Below are 14,117 nucleotides of genomic sequence, written 5' to 3'. Positions count from 1 at the left end.
TAGATTCTCTCTACAATATGCCTGTATTTTGTTTTTTGGATTGGATCATAATATCATTAATAAGTATTTTGTGATGGGACTTTTGACTGATGTCATGCAATCTAAACAATTTTTCGTATTTTAAATGTGTAGTTAACAAATAAATATACAAAGAAAGAAAGAAAGAAAGAAAGACAGAAAGAAAGACAGAAAGAAAGAAAGACAGAAAGAAAGACAGAAAGAAAGAAAGAAAGAAAGAAAGAAAGAAAGAAAGAAAGAAAGAAAGAAAGAAAGAAAGAAAGAAAGAAAGAAAGAAAGAAAGAAAGAAAGAAAGAAAGAGAAAGAAAGAAAGAAAGAAAGACAGAAAGAAATAGCTAAACAACTATTAAAAATTGTTATAGTGTACGTGTGTTGAAAGAATTGAGGTATGTTTTGACATTATAATTTGGTACTTGTCAGTATTCCACTGTTATTTTTTCTCTTTACCTGGATATTGAAGATGCCGTCATGGCTAGACCATTAACAGAGCCAAGGAGTTCACTAGGAACTGAATTGTTCACAAGGATTACCGTCGAGCTGAAACCACAACCAACACCTAACTTTAAGGGTAGGAGAATGCCAATCAGCAGAGGCCACAGCACTGTAGATCTGAAAATTTGCCAATCAAGAATATTAATAAGGCGGCCTGTCACAGATATCGAGGAGCAACACCGGAACACTGCATTGTATTTTCAGGGAAAATACCACTACTCATGGAATACCACTTATTTCAGTCTGCTTCAGCCAAGTGACTCAGCCAAGTGACCCATATGGGCAGCCTAACGCCCTCTTTACACGTCCCAGGTTGCTTTTTACCCTGGGTTGAATCACCGCAGAAAGTGCTAAAAGTAAACACTTTACACCAACCCGGATTGTCAGTCTGCAATAGCGTGTGGCTTGCTTCGAGGATGACCTGGGCCAGCCTTTCTACCGATCAAAAACTGAAAACATGGGCTAGAAAGACGACAAACAAAAAACCTAGAAAGTATAACAGAATGGTGAGAGGTCCTGATGTGCTAACCAAAAAAAAAAACAACAAAAACATGGTTATTTGACTGAAAGTACCAACCTGGGTTAGCTTTTGGCCCACTGTTTACATAGAAGAATTGACGAAATTTCAACCCTACTTGCCAAGTCAACCCGAGTCTCGACAAGGGTTACCTGGCAAGGGGGGCTGACCCGGCTTGACTACTGTGTTCATGTAAACGCTTATAAACATTTGATTGTTAGAGGGTTACCCGCCGCAGTGATTCAACCCAGGGTAAAAAGCAACAACCCGAGGTCGTTTAAAGAGGGCCTAAATTGTGCCGTACCCAGTCCCATGGGATTAACAGGGAGTTGGTATGGCTAAACGTAGGCTACCATATGGGTCACTTGGCTAAAGCAAAATTTCCCTTTTTTATTACCCAATAGTTTTCATAAATTACCTGTCATAATAAGTGTTTATAGCAGACAGAGATGCCATCAGTATTCCCATGATGGCATTTACCAGTTGAAAAACCTGTAAGCAAAGGGAGTAACGTTAGAATTTTTATGCACAAGTTGATTTTTGAAAAAGTGAAACTGGTATGTTTGAAGTGCAGTAGTAATTTTCATACATCTGAATGCTTTGTTTTAATTAATGATGTGGAAAAATGTTACATTTTTTACATAAAAATAGCACATTAAAATTTTAAGAAATTAAAAACCTCACCCTTTTTGCTCCAAGTCGTCTTTCAAACTGAAATAAAGCAAAGTGCAAAACCCTATGAATTTATGTAAATTTTGAAGCTAAACTTAGCACTTGCTTTGATTCATTAATTGTCTGGGCCTAGGGCAGGGACTTTTCATGGGTATTAAATAGCTGTGCATGTTTATTTCAGCATTGTTCATAACACAATGAGTTATGTTTGAGGTTACTTCTTTTGGAGGGTCATTACATTCAGAGGATTATTGCTTTTAGCTTTTACTAACAAAAGCAAAATTTTACAACCATTTTCCAAAGATCACTACAATGATTATCAGTTGAGTAAGGCATGACGAAAGTGTGGTGACCAGGTTTTTATGTTCAACTTGAGTTGTTGTCATGGGCAACTGGCTCCATTTCCAGTGGCAACTTGTTGACCTCTGACATCACTGGCAGCAAAGCGCACAAAATTACAGGCAGCAATATTGTTACCATTGGAAAAGATGAAAGCCGCCTGTGGTAACACCGTAATTCTAAGTCCAAAACTTTGTCACCAAAACTATGTTGCACCTTCCTCAACTGATAATTGTAGTAATTCAGGCCGAGGGAGTTATTACTTTTGACACTTTTTGGTAATAATAAGTAGATGCTACAGCATTTACTTGTTTCCTAAATTGCCATATGTAACAAGTTTTCAAGCTGAGGGAATCTTTAACATTCAACACTAGAGAACCACTTGATTGTTTTCAATAGTACTTTTGCAAGTCTGCATTGTTTTAATTCACCCCCTCTTTAAAATTTATGTATACGTACCTTGGGATATGTCCACATCTGAAGAAACAGGAGAGGTGCTGCAACACACAGTAATGCAGTACCTATTTGGTTTGTTGAGAATCCAAGTCCACCTATCACAACAGTAAATAAGAATGAAGACAGCAACACCAACAAATCAGTTCTTTCAATCACAGATCTGAATTATGTAATCACCTTAAATTACTCTAAGATGTTACATGTACATCAGAGCTAATAATACATGCATATACTGGTAAGGAGAACTACCATTAAAGTGAATGATTAGATGAAATTGTCGGACCAAGTGCTCCCTCTTAAGAGCCATTTTCTTTTTACTTAAGAATGTCTGCTCAGTCGTTGTATTTTGAGTTATTTTCAGGCCAGGTACAAAATTACATTTAAATTGAAGGAAACCTGAAAATAGTAGTTTACTATTAAGAAAGAAAAACTCTGGCAAAAAGATATTATTAGGCCACAAAGGAACAAGGATGGTTAAAGATGGAGAAGACCAACAGATTTGAAATGACAAACTTTAAAAATTTAGGCTGAACTTTTCAAGATGCGCAAAATGTGACATACTGCTCCTTTAAGTACCCCCATATATTTTTCATTAAGCACTCCTTCGAATAAGCATTCCCACTGTAAAAGTGACATTCAGGACATAAACATATATAGAATAGGTCAGATTCTGCATTTGAGAAGGGCGTTATGTGGTCTGAGAATTAGCCTGAAAATGGTTTTGAAATAAACTGACAAGGGATTGAAAATTTTGGTTAAACTTCATTTCTGTTCTTTTGATAAAAAAAAGGAAAATATGAAAGAGTTGATACTGTTTTTCCAACATTCAGCAGGGCTGGTGTTAAGTTTTGATTCATCTGTAGCTTCACACTCGTAGCAAACTTGTACCAACAACAGGCAAATTCACCCTTAATATTAAGGGCCCATTAAACACACCTTGCGGTAGCAGATGTTATGGGTTACAGCCCTTATTGACAGCCCTGTTCTACTATAGAACCAATTTAGCTCACCATTTTCAGCTTGAGTGGCTGCCCAGAGTGAAAAAAGCTCATCAAAACCAATGACGATAAATGAATACACACAGTAAACAGCAATGGCAATCATTGTTGAACGAGTTCTGCAATCATAACACAGAATATGGCTTGCAACTGAATGATTAAGTCACATTAATTAAAATATATGCTTGCACCATTAAAGATACTTGAGTTGTTACAGTGTGACTTCTCCAACCAAGATTTTCAAACTAATTTTGCTAAAAACAGAAGAGTAAATCCCACAATTCATATTCACTTGTTTTCTCTTAAAAGAGAGTGGGTGTCCACATGATGCCTTGACACCCATAGATCTGGCTTAAGACATTGTTTGGGATTTAATGGATAAATTTAAAAGATAAATAAATGATAAAACACAATGTTTTGGCACAAAATTGTCATTATCAGAAAACCAACAACAGTCTGCACACAGCCTATATTCACTTGATCTTTACAAGTACATGTACAATGCTATTGTAGGAAACGTTTTGAAAACCTGAAAGGAAAGGAAACAAAATCCCTCTTTAATCACATCAACTGCTGAATGTTGTTCATTTGCATTTGATAATGGCTACAAGGAGTTGTCATCAAAACATTGTATGTTTTTCTTATCTTTCCAACTTCTGAATCTTCTCACACACAAGTGCAATCCTAAAAAAATACTGGCAGTATCTACCTGAGTAAAACTGCAATTTTGCTGTTCCTAAAACATCGACAACATCCATATCTTGTGCACTGCCAGCTTTTACAGCCACAGCAGTTTCTGCCATCTTCTTTTGTTTCACTGTCAGCATCCCTGACAAATATTTCTAGTTCTTCTGCTTCTTGGGAACTGGAATTTTTTTCACAAGTTTTGTCAGAGTCCACCAGTGATCTCTGCTGATTGCAATCCTCTTGATTATCTACAGAGCTAATTGTGCTTTGTAAGGCTAGTTCACCAATTTCGCTTACTGTAGATGCTTCACTTTCACTGTCAAATTTTAAAAAACAATAATTAAAAAGTATTATCAATGAAAAAAAAAATAATTGCATTAAAATTATTAACCTTTCTGGACCAACATTTTCAAAGCGGGCTAACTGCAGCCATGGTGAAAATATAAAATGTATAAACACAAATAATTATGGGTTATTATTATCAACATGTAGTCATCCAATGTCCTGGGGGGGGGGGGGGGGGGGGACTCCCATATATAAAGGACAGGGGCACTCATCGCAAATTTTGAAAAGAACCCCTAAGAGGTGCCAAGATCCTGCATTGTGTGTGTGGCTTGAAATTTTTTCACTGCTAAGAGATACAAATTCTATAACAAAAGATTATCTCCTGTCATATTTTTTTCAGCTCAGTACTCTACAAGGTACTGCATAAGCTCCTGCTGCGGACCTTTTGCGGCTGAACATGGCTAAGAGGAACCAAAACCACATTGTTTAACAGCTACAATAAGCACCCCTGTCATTTTTATATGGGAGTTCCCTCCCTCCCCCGAGTCCAAAGTAGCTATCATATTTTGGATTTTTACTACATCTTCATCATAGTCTGATCTGAATTTTTTTCTGGTTGCCAAATCATGAATCTGTGTTTCGTTCAACAGACAAGGACTGTTTATCAAAAATATATTAAACAAGTGATGTAATAAAGAAAATTATTTGATTCGAAATACATTACCTTTTAACAAGAGTTTCTGGTAAAAGGAAGTAGGTCAACACAAATGAAATAAGTAGTATTCCACAATTAAACAGACATGGAAGGAAAAACGCAAATTTGTCGAAAAAAGAACCTGAAAAACAGCCAGTAATCAATACAATTAGTCAGAGCAAATGATCCTGCAGTTTGCCTTATTCACAAAATGGTAATAAAGGTTAACATTATTTGTTGGTTGCACACAGACATTTTGCTTTTTTCCAAGAAAGGTAGCTACCTGGAAAATGTATACCCACTGGATTTGTTTCACAATAGGCATAATGCCCTTGATGATTGATTGAAATTCTGTGCATAATCTTATCTAAGAAATAACTGTTTTTCCCGAAATTAAAAAGAATAAACTGCATCCTTAGCATCATCATGTACTTACAGACAAAATAGAGACATAACTGACAATTTGCTTACTTAGAGTCTATACTTCTGGGCCCAGTTGTTTAAACCTGCCATCAGCGCTAATCGGGGATTAAATTGCTTAAACGATGATTAAATGTTAATCTGCGATTAGATTGCGTTGCTCAAAGCCCAATTCACGCTAATCAAACTCTAATCGGCAGGTTAAATTTAATACACCTCTGGAGGAGGATAAACTCCCTAATCTGCCGATTAAACTTGAAGAAAATTGTCTGGCTTGCTGTTTCATCTCCCTTGCATTGGACAAATGTTATCGGATATAATCTTAACATACTCGCTTATAGCAAGTAAGAGCTTTGGGCTCATTAGAGATTCAGGAGAGCATCCATTGAATACACCACAAACGCCATACACGCAGATTTGTGGAGAAAATCGAAGCATGGCCATGCTCTTGAACCAATAGACCAAAGTGCTGCTAGCACTAAGATTTTATTCTAGTGGCAACTTTCTTCAAGTTATCAGCGATACAGTTGGAGTGAACAAGGCCACAGTTTCACGGGCAGTTTTTTTGCCACAGAGGCCATTTGAAAACAAACGTTCTGTGCAATTCTGTGATGTAAAATAGCGTAAGAATACATTATAATCAATTAAAATAATCCACTTTACGTTTAATCACGGATTAGTTAATCGGCGGATTAATCTCCTTTAGAGCAACCATTTTCTAAACCCCGATTAGCTAACCCATGATTAGGAAATTTAATCAACGATTAGGCTTAATTGGAGGTTAGTTTATTTGCAGTTTTGAACAACTGGGCCCTGATTCCACAGTTAAAAACAATCAACACTCTTTATTTCAAAATTAATGAGGTTACATCAATTTGAAGGATCAAAATATTCAATTATTTAAAATTGGTGTAGCAAAAATGTTTATTATGAGGCTTAATGTGTTTGTAGCTGATAAAATGCACACTCTGGTTGGCCAATTCTAGGGCATTATTCTTCTGTAATGCCCTGTGACTGGCCAATCATGGGCCTGCAAAAGCAAAGCAAAAAGCGGCACATAATAAACAACCCAATAACCTTGGTTGTTCAGTCTTTACGGGAAAATCTAACACCTTGGCCATGCCGTATTGACCTCACTATCACAAGGTGTCAGTTTGAGATTTCCCGTTAAGACCTCACTCTCAGTTCATAAGTAGTTAATTAAATAGTAAGTGGATATCGATCAGAATACACTCAGTGCTTTGACTGTAATCAGAAACAGTGTGATGGTGACTTCATTATTCAGCTTGACCAATATCATTATTTTAAAGGGCTAAAGTACATAAGAAATCATTTTGAATACAAACCTTCTGTAAACACACTGGAATATTTCTGTACAGGCTCAGCAAGATAACCTTGAAGTGATAAAACATTTAGTTAGTAATAGTTTTCACAGAGATGTAAGTGTTACCAGTTGTACTATACTCCACCATCTGCAAGTTGTCATTAAGAGCCGTAACCCGCAACACCTGGTACAGCTGAGTATGCTTGATTTTCTGTTGATGCTATGGGTGAAATTGCCTGTTGTTGACAGAATTGACCCACAAAGTAACAAATTTGCTATGGGTGTGGAGAACAAGGCTACAGGTGACTCAAAACTTAAAGACAGCCCTGCATCTGCCCTTGAGTATTTCATTGTGCATAATTTTTGGAAGTATTTTTTAACTTGTACTTGTCAATAAACCCTTTTCAGAAAAGCATACAAGCATACATATCAGTCATGAAAGGTTTTGTGGGTGGTGGCAATTTACAGTTGCTTGATCAAAGTTCAGAGTGTTTTTTGCAAAGAAGGGCAAAACCAGATGAAATGACTTTTCGTTTTTTCTTGCTGAAAAACCATAAACTTCAATCATCACTGATAAGTACGACCCAAAGTATCTTTGCAATATCACACATACTATAATAACTGCTTTTGTAGGACAACCCTTCCTGCAACAGCAGCATCACGATTATGTTTCACACTCTTTGGGGACTGGTCACTGCTGGAGAACACTGTCCCTTCATGCCACGTGACACATAGGGTCTTACTACTGGAGACTTGATACATGTACTTAAAGATTTATTACACATTGTGGTGTTCAGTCTAAGCTTGTAATTGGACTGGAAATTTTCTAAAATCTTCAGATTGTCTTTGGATGCAATCTTTGAACCTTTCTGGATTAATTTTATTTAGAAATTGGCAGGTACAAAACACAGGTCACAGGAAATAAGAACTTTTATGTGCCACTGCTACTATTGAGAGCCAAGTGGAAACAGGGCTTATTCAGGCTAACCTGAGTGTTTTTTCAGGCTAACCAGTGTGACCTGTCACCTGCTTTTTGTACGTGTCCTTTTAGTGTACAAACTGCAACTTACCCCCGATACCTGGTCCTACAATGAGTCCCATATTCCAAGCTGTCAGTATCACTGATACAGCCAAGGCCTTATGAAGAAAATTAGACAAGATGTCAAAATAGTTTGATTAGTTGTATTTCAGAAGATTTTTTAAGCAGATTGTGGGGCTAATGGTTCAAGAGGGAAATTAGAGTATTGTGTTCATTTTTCTTTTACTCAAAACAATTTGTAGGCGCTGTGATCTGTGCAGTCTAAGAAACAGAAAAATCAAAATTGTTTGGGGGGGAAGGGGGGAAAATGTTTCCAAGATGCTCGAAAATCGAATTTTACTGCTGAGTGTCTCAACACTTTTGTTGCCCATTGTAGGCTTGGGGTGATAATTATACAGTCAGTAAATATCGTTAAAAAATATGCATAAGAATTGTTATTACATGTACTCACCTGATTAGTATCATCACTGATTTCTGAAACAATTGCTTTAGCAGTTCCTATGACCCCTGAAACAAACAAGATCAAAATAATTTAAAGTATTTAACTGATTCAGAAGTATTTTAGTACTTTTAACATGAATACCTTACTTGAAAGGAAATCTTGGCTTTTAAAAATAGCTTCCTAGTGATGTCAGTACTATTGCACATTCTTGTGAATTTTCAGTTTCAAGTCAAGTCAACATATTGTATGATAATTATACAACAACAACAACAATTAATAGTTTATTGACACTCCCCTAATGGGGTTTTTCAGTGACAATACAAGAGAGCTAAACTGAGTTAAAAGAAGTGGTTTACAATTCAATTAAAAGGGAAAGAATGCAATAAACATTAAACAACATACAATTCATCATACAACAAATACTGAAATGTAGGGACACACCATCTGACATGCTATTTAAAAGTCAGTCATCAATTTGTTTATCAGGAAAAATTTAAAAGTAGAAAATGAGTTTGCGGTTCTAAAAGTATTGTCTAGATTTTTCCAGATGTGCACCATGCGGTAGTAGCATGTTCTCTGTCCGGCACTCCACTTATACAAAGGGATGTTTAAAAGTTGACAACTTTGGGTCATACGCCCGGTGACCGCAATTCTTGTCATGAATATTGATCACTTATACAAAGGGATGTTAAATAGTTGACAAGTTTGGGTCATACGCCCGGTGACCGCAATTCTTGTCATGAATATTGATCACTGAGATAATGGGACGCTTGACCAGACACACATTTAAATGCCATGACAGGGTCACGGAAGAATGGTCACCGATTTTGTTGAATTGGAAGCTGATGTAGCTCTCTTAATGTGGGGGTTATATGATCAAACTTAATGGTTCCTGTAACAATACGGTGGCAAAGTTCTGCACAAAGGTCTATACAATGCTTCTGATGTGTATTTTGGATTATATTGTATAATAGTTCTACCATAAAATCCCATCATAAGACCTCTGACAGCATAATGATGGCACACCACTTTCGTTCTACCTGCAAAATTTGTCTAGTTCAGTAGGCCAGAGATTTTTGCCTGAATATACCAGGATTCCTGAAAATGACTTCCCATACTCCAAGAAGTCTAAAGATTTCCAAAGGTTTTCCAAATATTTGCTAGTCTATCCCAGGATTTCTTTCACCAAATGTCACCTCATTAATTTTCACTACTTTCTCCTCTAAAATCAGAGAATTTGGTACCAGCACTGTCATTTACCACTACATGACCTTTTGTTTACCGGTGTGGTACTAGTTTGAGTTTACAGCTTGCATTTTAATGGCCCATAATTAATATACTTGTAAGTAAATGTAATTCAGTATTATTCATAGCATGAAGGTTAATATTTAAAAGCCAATTTGAACAGACATACCATTGGTCAATCCAACAAAAAATCTGGTAATGATGGCCATGGTGAGAGACACTGATAATCCAAAACTAGCCATACCAATAATAGTAAGCACAAGGGAGATTAATATGACAGGCCTTCGACCAATTTTATCTGTGAGCCATCCCCAGAAGTAGCTGAAATACAGAATATAAATTATTGCATTTAAATTAGATAAAAAGAGTTTTCCCTAGCTCAGAAAAGAGGCATACACATGTATATTATCAGGATCCCCTGTTCCAGTGACTGGCCTGCATACATGTATTGGGTCATTTTCATTGTACAAGGGTTTTCTACTTTAAAGTGGTACTATGATCAAATTTTTACCCCTTAAATTTTTAGATTTATTACACAGAATTCCACAAAAGATTGCAAATGCTGTTTACCTTTTACAAAATTTGCATTGGTTCGAAGATATTTAAGTTTTCAAAATGCGTAAAATATGCAAATGAGAGGACTGATGAAGTCATACACTCAAACACCAAATATTACATCAAGGATATAAACAGAGCTACATGTGTCTCGGTCACCTTGCAGCACTTGGCAGGCATAGTTCTATGTGCAATAGTTCTACATGCAACACACCTATGGCCATAATATGTCATAGTACCTCTTAAGAAAACAGCTAGAGCACCTGTCCAATAATAATGTAAGCTGCCTTTAGTAACCATTGTTGTCGAAACTGTCATAGATGATGAAATTTTGGTCCAAGAGGATGCATATGAGGAAACAAGTTTTAGGTGATTTCTACCACAAGTCATTAAAAGCTATATGCAGGTTATACAATTTATATGAATATCAGACAAACTGAAATGCTACATGTATGTAGGCTATAATACGTTCTTCACAGTAGAACCCTCATCCTCATAAATGGGACCCCCTAGGAACAAGGAAAAGTGTCCCTTTGTGGGTTTCCCAAGTTTGGCCAGCATTGTTTATAATGAAAACCAAATTTGCTAATGACATTAGCATGGGAGAAATAATAAATAATGTTTATAATTTATGTTTAGTTAATTCTCCACAAAGAGTTCACCTACCATCCCAAAGTACGTCCAAGAAACATCGAGGAAGCAATGACACCTGCATAATAGCCTAAAAAATAAAACAAGCAATGTTTAATTAGTAATCAAATAAATAGTGAATAACTGTTAACTATGATTTTAATAGATTAACGGAAATAATCCAAATTCCTCAACAATAAAACCTTGAGAAAGTGGACACGCAAGTTTAAAAAATGCTTATTGTTTCTAAACAGTTATACAGAGGAATTACGATTCCACAACATAATTTGTTTATGGGAAAATTAACTGAAAAAATTATAATCTAGTTCTCTGCAGGCAATACTAGAGGACTATAGCAATGCAAAAACCTACTTGAAATAAACATGAGTACAAGTTTGGGTAAAATCCTCAACTGGAAGTCTGTTTCATACAGCGTAGTATATATTTTGATTCATGCTTTCATTCACTTTAACATGTTACATGTACATAAGAAATATAATTCCCAACCTGTGTCTTCATCTGATATTCCAAAACTCTGGCAAAACAAAATAAATTAAATTTGTTAAAAGAAAAACTTAATTAGATTTCCCTGTTTTTATTTCAAATGGTGATTATTTTGCTAAACCTAAGCAAAGTGACATCTTTCTTCATGGGCTGGGGGGTACTCCATGACATTTTTAAAGGGGTTGTGCGACAAGGACTCTAATTCGAGGATATATGGTACATTATATTTATGTTATGATTAACATCGATCTCAGACCTCACCTTTACCATAGCTGGTAAGAATGGAAACAATATTGTGATACATATTGCACTGCAAAGCTGAAAGAAAGATAGCAATTTTTATATTAAGAATACACCAGTACATTTGAATTGGATTTTTATTTGACTTAAGAGGACTCACAATGGTTTCCACGGGTAAAGGCCTTAAATCACCTAGTTTGTATACCATTATTGCAGTTTTACATGAAAAAAGAATTGTAGTATTGATTCATGTATTGTTAAAAGAGCAAAAAATATCCTGGAAACAGTTTTCAACCACTTAAATTAAAAGAATTCAGTCAGGTGAAGATCGAACAAGAGTCTCAGAATTGACCAAACCTGTGTTTTTTGTCCCTGAAATTGCTAAGCGATAACACAAATCCCCACCATGCCATGTTGTTTTGACTATTTTGGAACTGAAGAGAACTTCAGAGAATTGTGAACGGCCATTTCAAGTTCATTTATTTAATTATTACCTCAATATTGAGCTACAAGTAGCAACCCATGCTGATACTAAAATTAATTAATGTGCTTTATCCAGTCATAACAATGCAAGCAGTTTACACCGCACAAATTTTGAATGCATGCAAATTCTTTCACATTTCTTTACAGGGATTATGTTATAAACTTTGACAAAATTTTTTGAGAGTGCTCTAGTGGAGGCTGGGCCTAGAGCTCACAATTTCTTTTACAAAACCGAAGGCGTGAAAGCCTAAAAATTCCTCCATCATTCTGGAACTAGCTTATGAGCTGGCTCATGTTTCTGCCTCATACAGACTGCATTTGATTATTGAATGACCAATTGCCTACCTTAAACAAATGGCCTTCTTTAAAAGGTAGAAAAAGGCTGTTTTGCTATTGCATGCCTTAATGAGGGAACAAGGAGATTGGCATTTCCCGTATCCAATATTTTTTTACTCCAAGTTCCCATGCCTTCCTAAGAGGTTTATACCTCTTGGTAATTTTACTAGTGCAAGATACCGCAAGAAGATACAACATTTTTCTCTATTTCTCCTGGCTGCTGCCACCTAGGAAATCGCAATTCCCACCCCCTTCTCCCATTCCTGCCACACCCGCTTTACACCCTGGTTCTCGCCCCCCTGTCTCCCAATACAAACCCTTGTTTAATATGCAATTCACGCAACGTGACAGTATAGAGTAAAACTCGCTTGTCAACAACTGCATGACATGTGGGGCATCTAGAAGGATTATACTCTTCTAAATACGATCCGTCGCAATATTTTGCTAAAATAATCAATCTCAGGACTGATATAAATTATTGAAGCTTAAACAAATGCACTTGGAGACAAAAGTTCTTGGCTTACGTAACATGCAAGGAGGATAAAGCCAGGGAAAATTATCAGCGTTTTACAATGGCACGACATCTGTGAAGAACTACAAATGGCAGAATTCCTTCACGCTATTTGAAGTCCAGCTAATTTTCCCCATAATAGCCAATGGACCATCTTACAGACAACGTTATAACTTAAGAATAAGTTGTTAAGTTGGTTGTAAGCACATCAAGGTTTAAACTGGCCATAACGAAGTAACTGGTAGTTCAGACCAAAATAAATTAATAAGCTTAAAGTTTCACCTACCACAGAGCAGAATACAATAAATAAAATCTTCCAATTCAATGGATTTGCCCCAGGTGGGTATAATATAGCGCGTAAGCGAGATTTTAAGGCGTCCATCGCCCCCAAATGGTTTCTGCTTACTTGGCCACATTACAAAGTGTCAAAATTACATACGCCAAGCAACAGATCACGTGACCGAAGTTAGTATCGGAAGTGATGGGCCAATTGGGCCATCATCTCATGGCTCCCAACTTTATTTCTGATTTTCGTGACGGTTTTTATACTGTTACTGGCGTTACATTTATTTACTTTATAGATATGCATGTTTTTCGATGGATCTAAAGGCCCTTCATTTTGTAAACAACCCACATTCATCACGGGTCATTCAAGCATTGCAGGAACCGGAACCGGAAATGAAGAGATATCTCAGTGATGCAATACGGCTCAAGACTTACTGAGACTTGCTATAAGGAGCAGTAGAATGCCAACGTAACGAATATAAAAGTAGAAACATGCAGTCTCTTAGTGACTAAGCATTTCATGTTTTTGGTTACAAGTGTGGTCTGTGTGATACACTCCATGTCGGCTTCACGAGTCGACCTACATCGACGTGTGGAGGAACATAAGCGATCAACAATCGGCAACCACGTAAAGGATGAAAACGTAAAGGATGAAAACGGAAAGGATCCGGAGACCATTGGAAGCAATTTCGAGATTTTGAAAAAATGTCAGAGTAAACTCGACCGTTTGATTTTTGAAATGTTTTTATTCTGAACAAACAGAGTGACTCGATCCGCACGAAGCTATTAACTTAATTATCTCACTTTTTATATCTTTTCCATCGCCTTAACGTTTTCTTTATCATTTATGCCGCAATTTTCTTGTATTGCTTCTATGTAAATATTTTAGAGTTTTAGTCCGTATCTCGATCATTAGCATTTTTGTAATCGATTGTATATATCATG

The 14,117-nt window shown here is 36.4% G+C and overlaps 1 protein-coding gene across 1 annotated transcript in view; it reads right to left on the bottom strand.

The window, feature by feature from the left end:
- The window catches only part of LOC110052654 (uncharacterized), a 15,643-nt gene extending 2,317 nt beyond the window's left edge, over positions 1–13,326 (bottom strand). Inside the window, exons 1-15 of the mRNA XM_020758798.2 lie at positions 13,174–13,326; positions 11,579–11,635; positions 11,321–11,348; positions 10,850–10,904; positions 9,798–9,949; positions 8,393–8,448; positions 7,973–8,039; positions 6,925–6,972; positions 5,189–5,300; positions 4,202–4,495; positions 3,505–3,611; positions 2,498–2,589; positions 1,712–1,738; positions 1,446–1,519; positions 466–627 (exon numbers count right to left, since the gene is read on the bottom strand). Coding sequence (XP_020614457.2) covers positions 466–627; positions 1,446–1,519; positions 1,712–1,738; positions 2,498–2,589; positions 3,505–3,611; positions 4,202–4,495; positions 5,189–5,300; positions 6,925–6,972; positions 7,973–8,039; positions 8,393–8,448; positions 9,798–9,949; positions 10,850–10,904; positions 11,321–11,348; positions 11,579–11,635; positions 13,174–13,269 — 1,427 coding nt within the window. The 5' untranslated portion in view covers positions 13,270–13,326. The remainder of the gene's footprint in view (positions 1–465; positions 628–1,445; positions 1,520–1,711; positions 1,739–2,497; positions 2,590–3,504; positions 3,612–4,201; positions 4,496–5,188; positions 5,301–6,924; positions 6,973–7,972; positions 8,040–8,392; positions 8,449–9,797; positions 9,950–10,849; positions 10,905–11,320; positions 11,349–11,578; positions 11,636–13,173) is intronic.
- Between the last annotated feature and the right edge of the window lie 791 nt (positions 13,327–14,117).

Source organism: Orbicella faveolata, unplaced genomic scaffold (genome assembly GCF_042242905.1).
Source record: "Orbicella faveolata isolate gen_17 unplaced genomic scaffold, um_ofav_v1 contig_47, whole genome shotgun sequence".
Taxonomy (NCBI): domain Eukaryota; kingdom Metazoa; phylum Cnidaria; class Anthozoa; order Scleractinia; family Merulinidae; genus Orbicella; species Orbicella faveolata.
The sequence above is the reverse complement of the archived record's forward strand: the minus strand, read 5'-3'. Positions and strand labels throughout refer to the sequence as shown.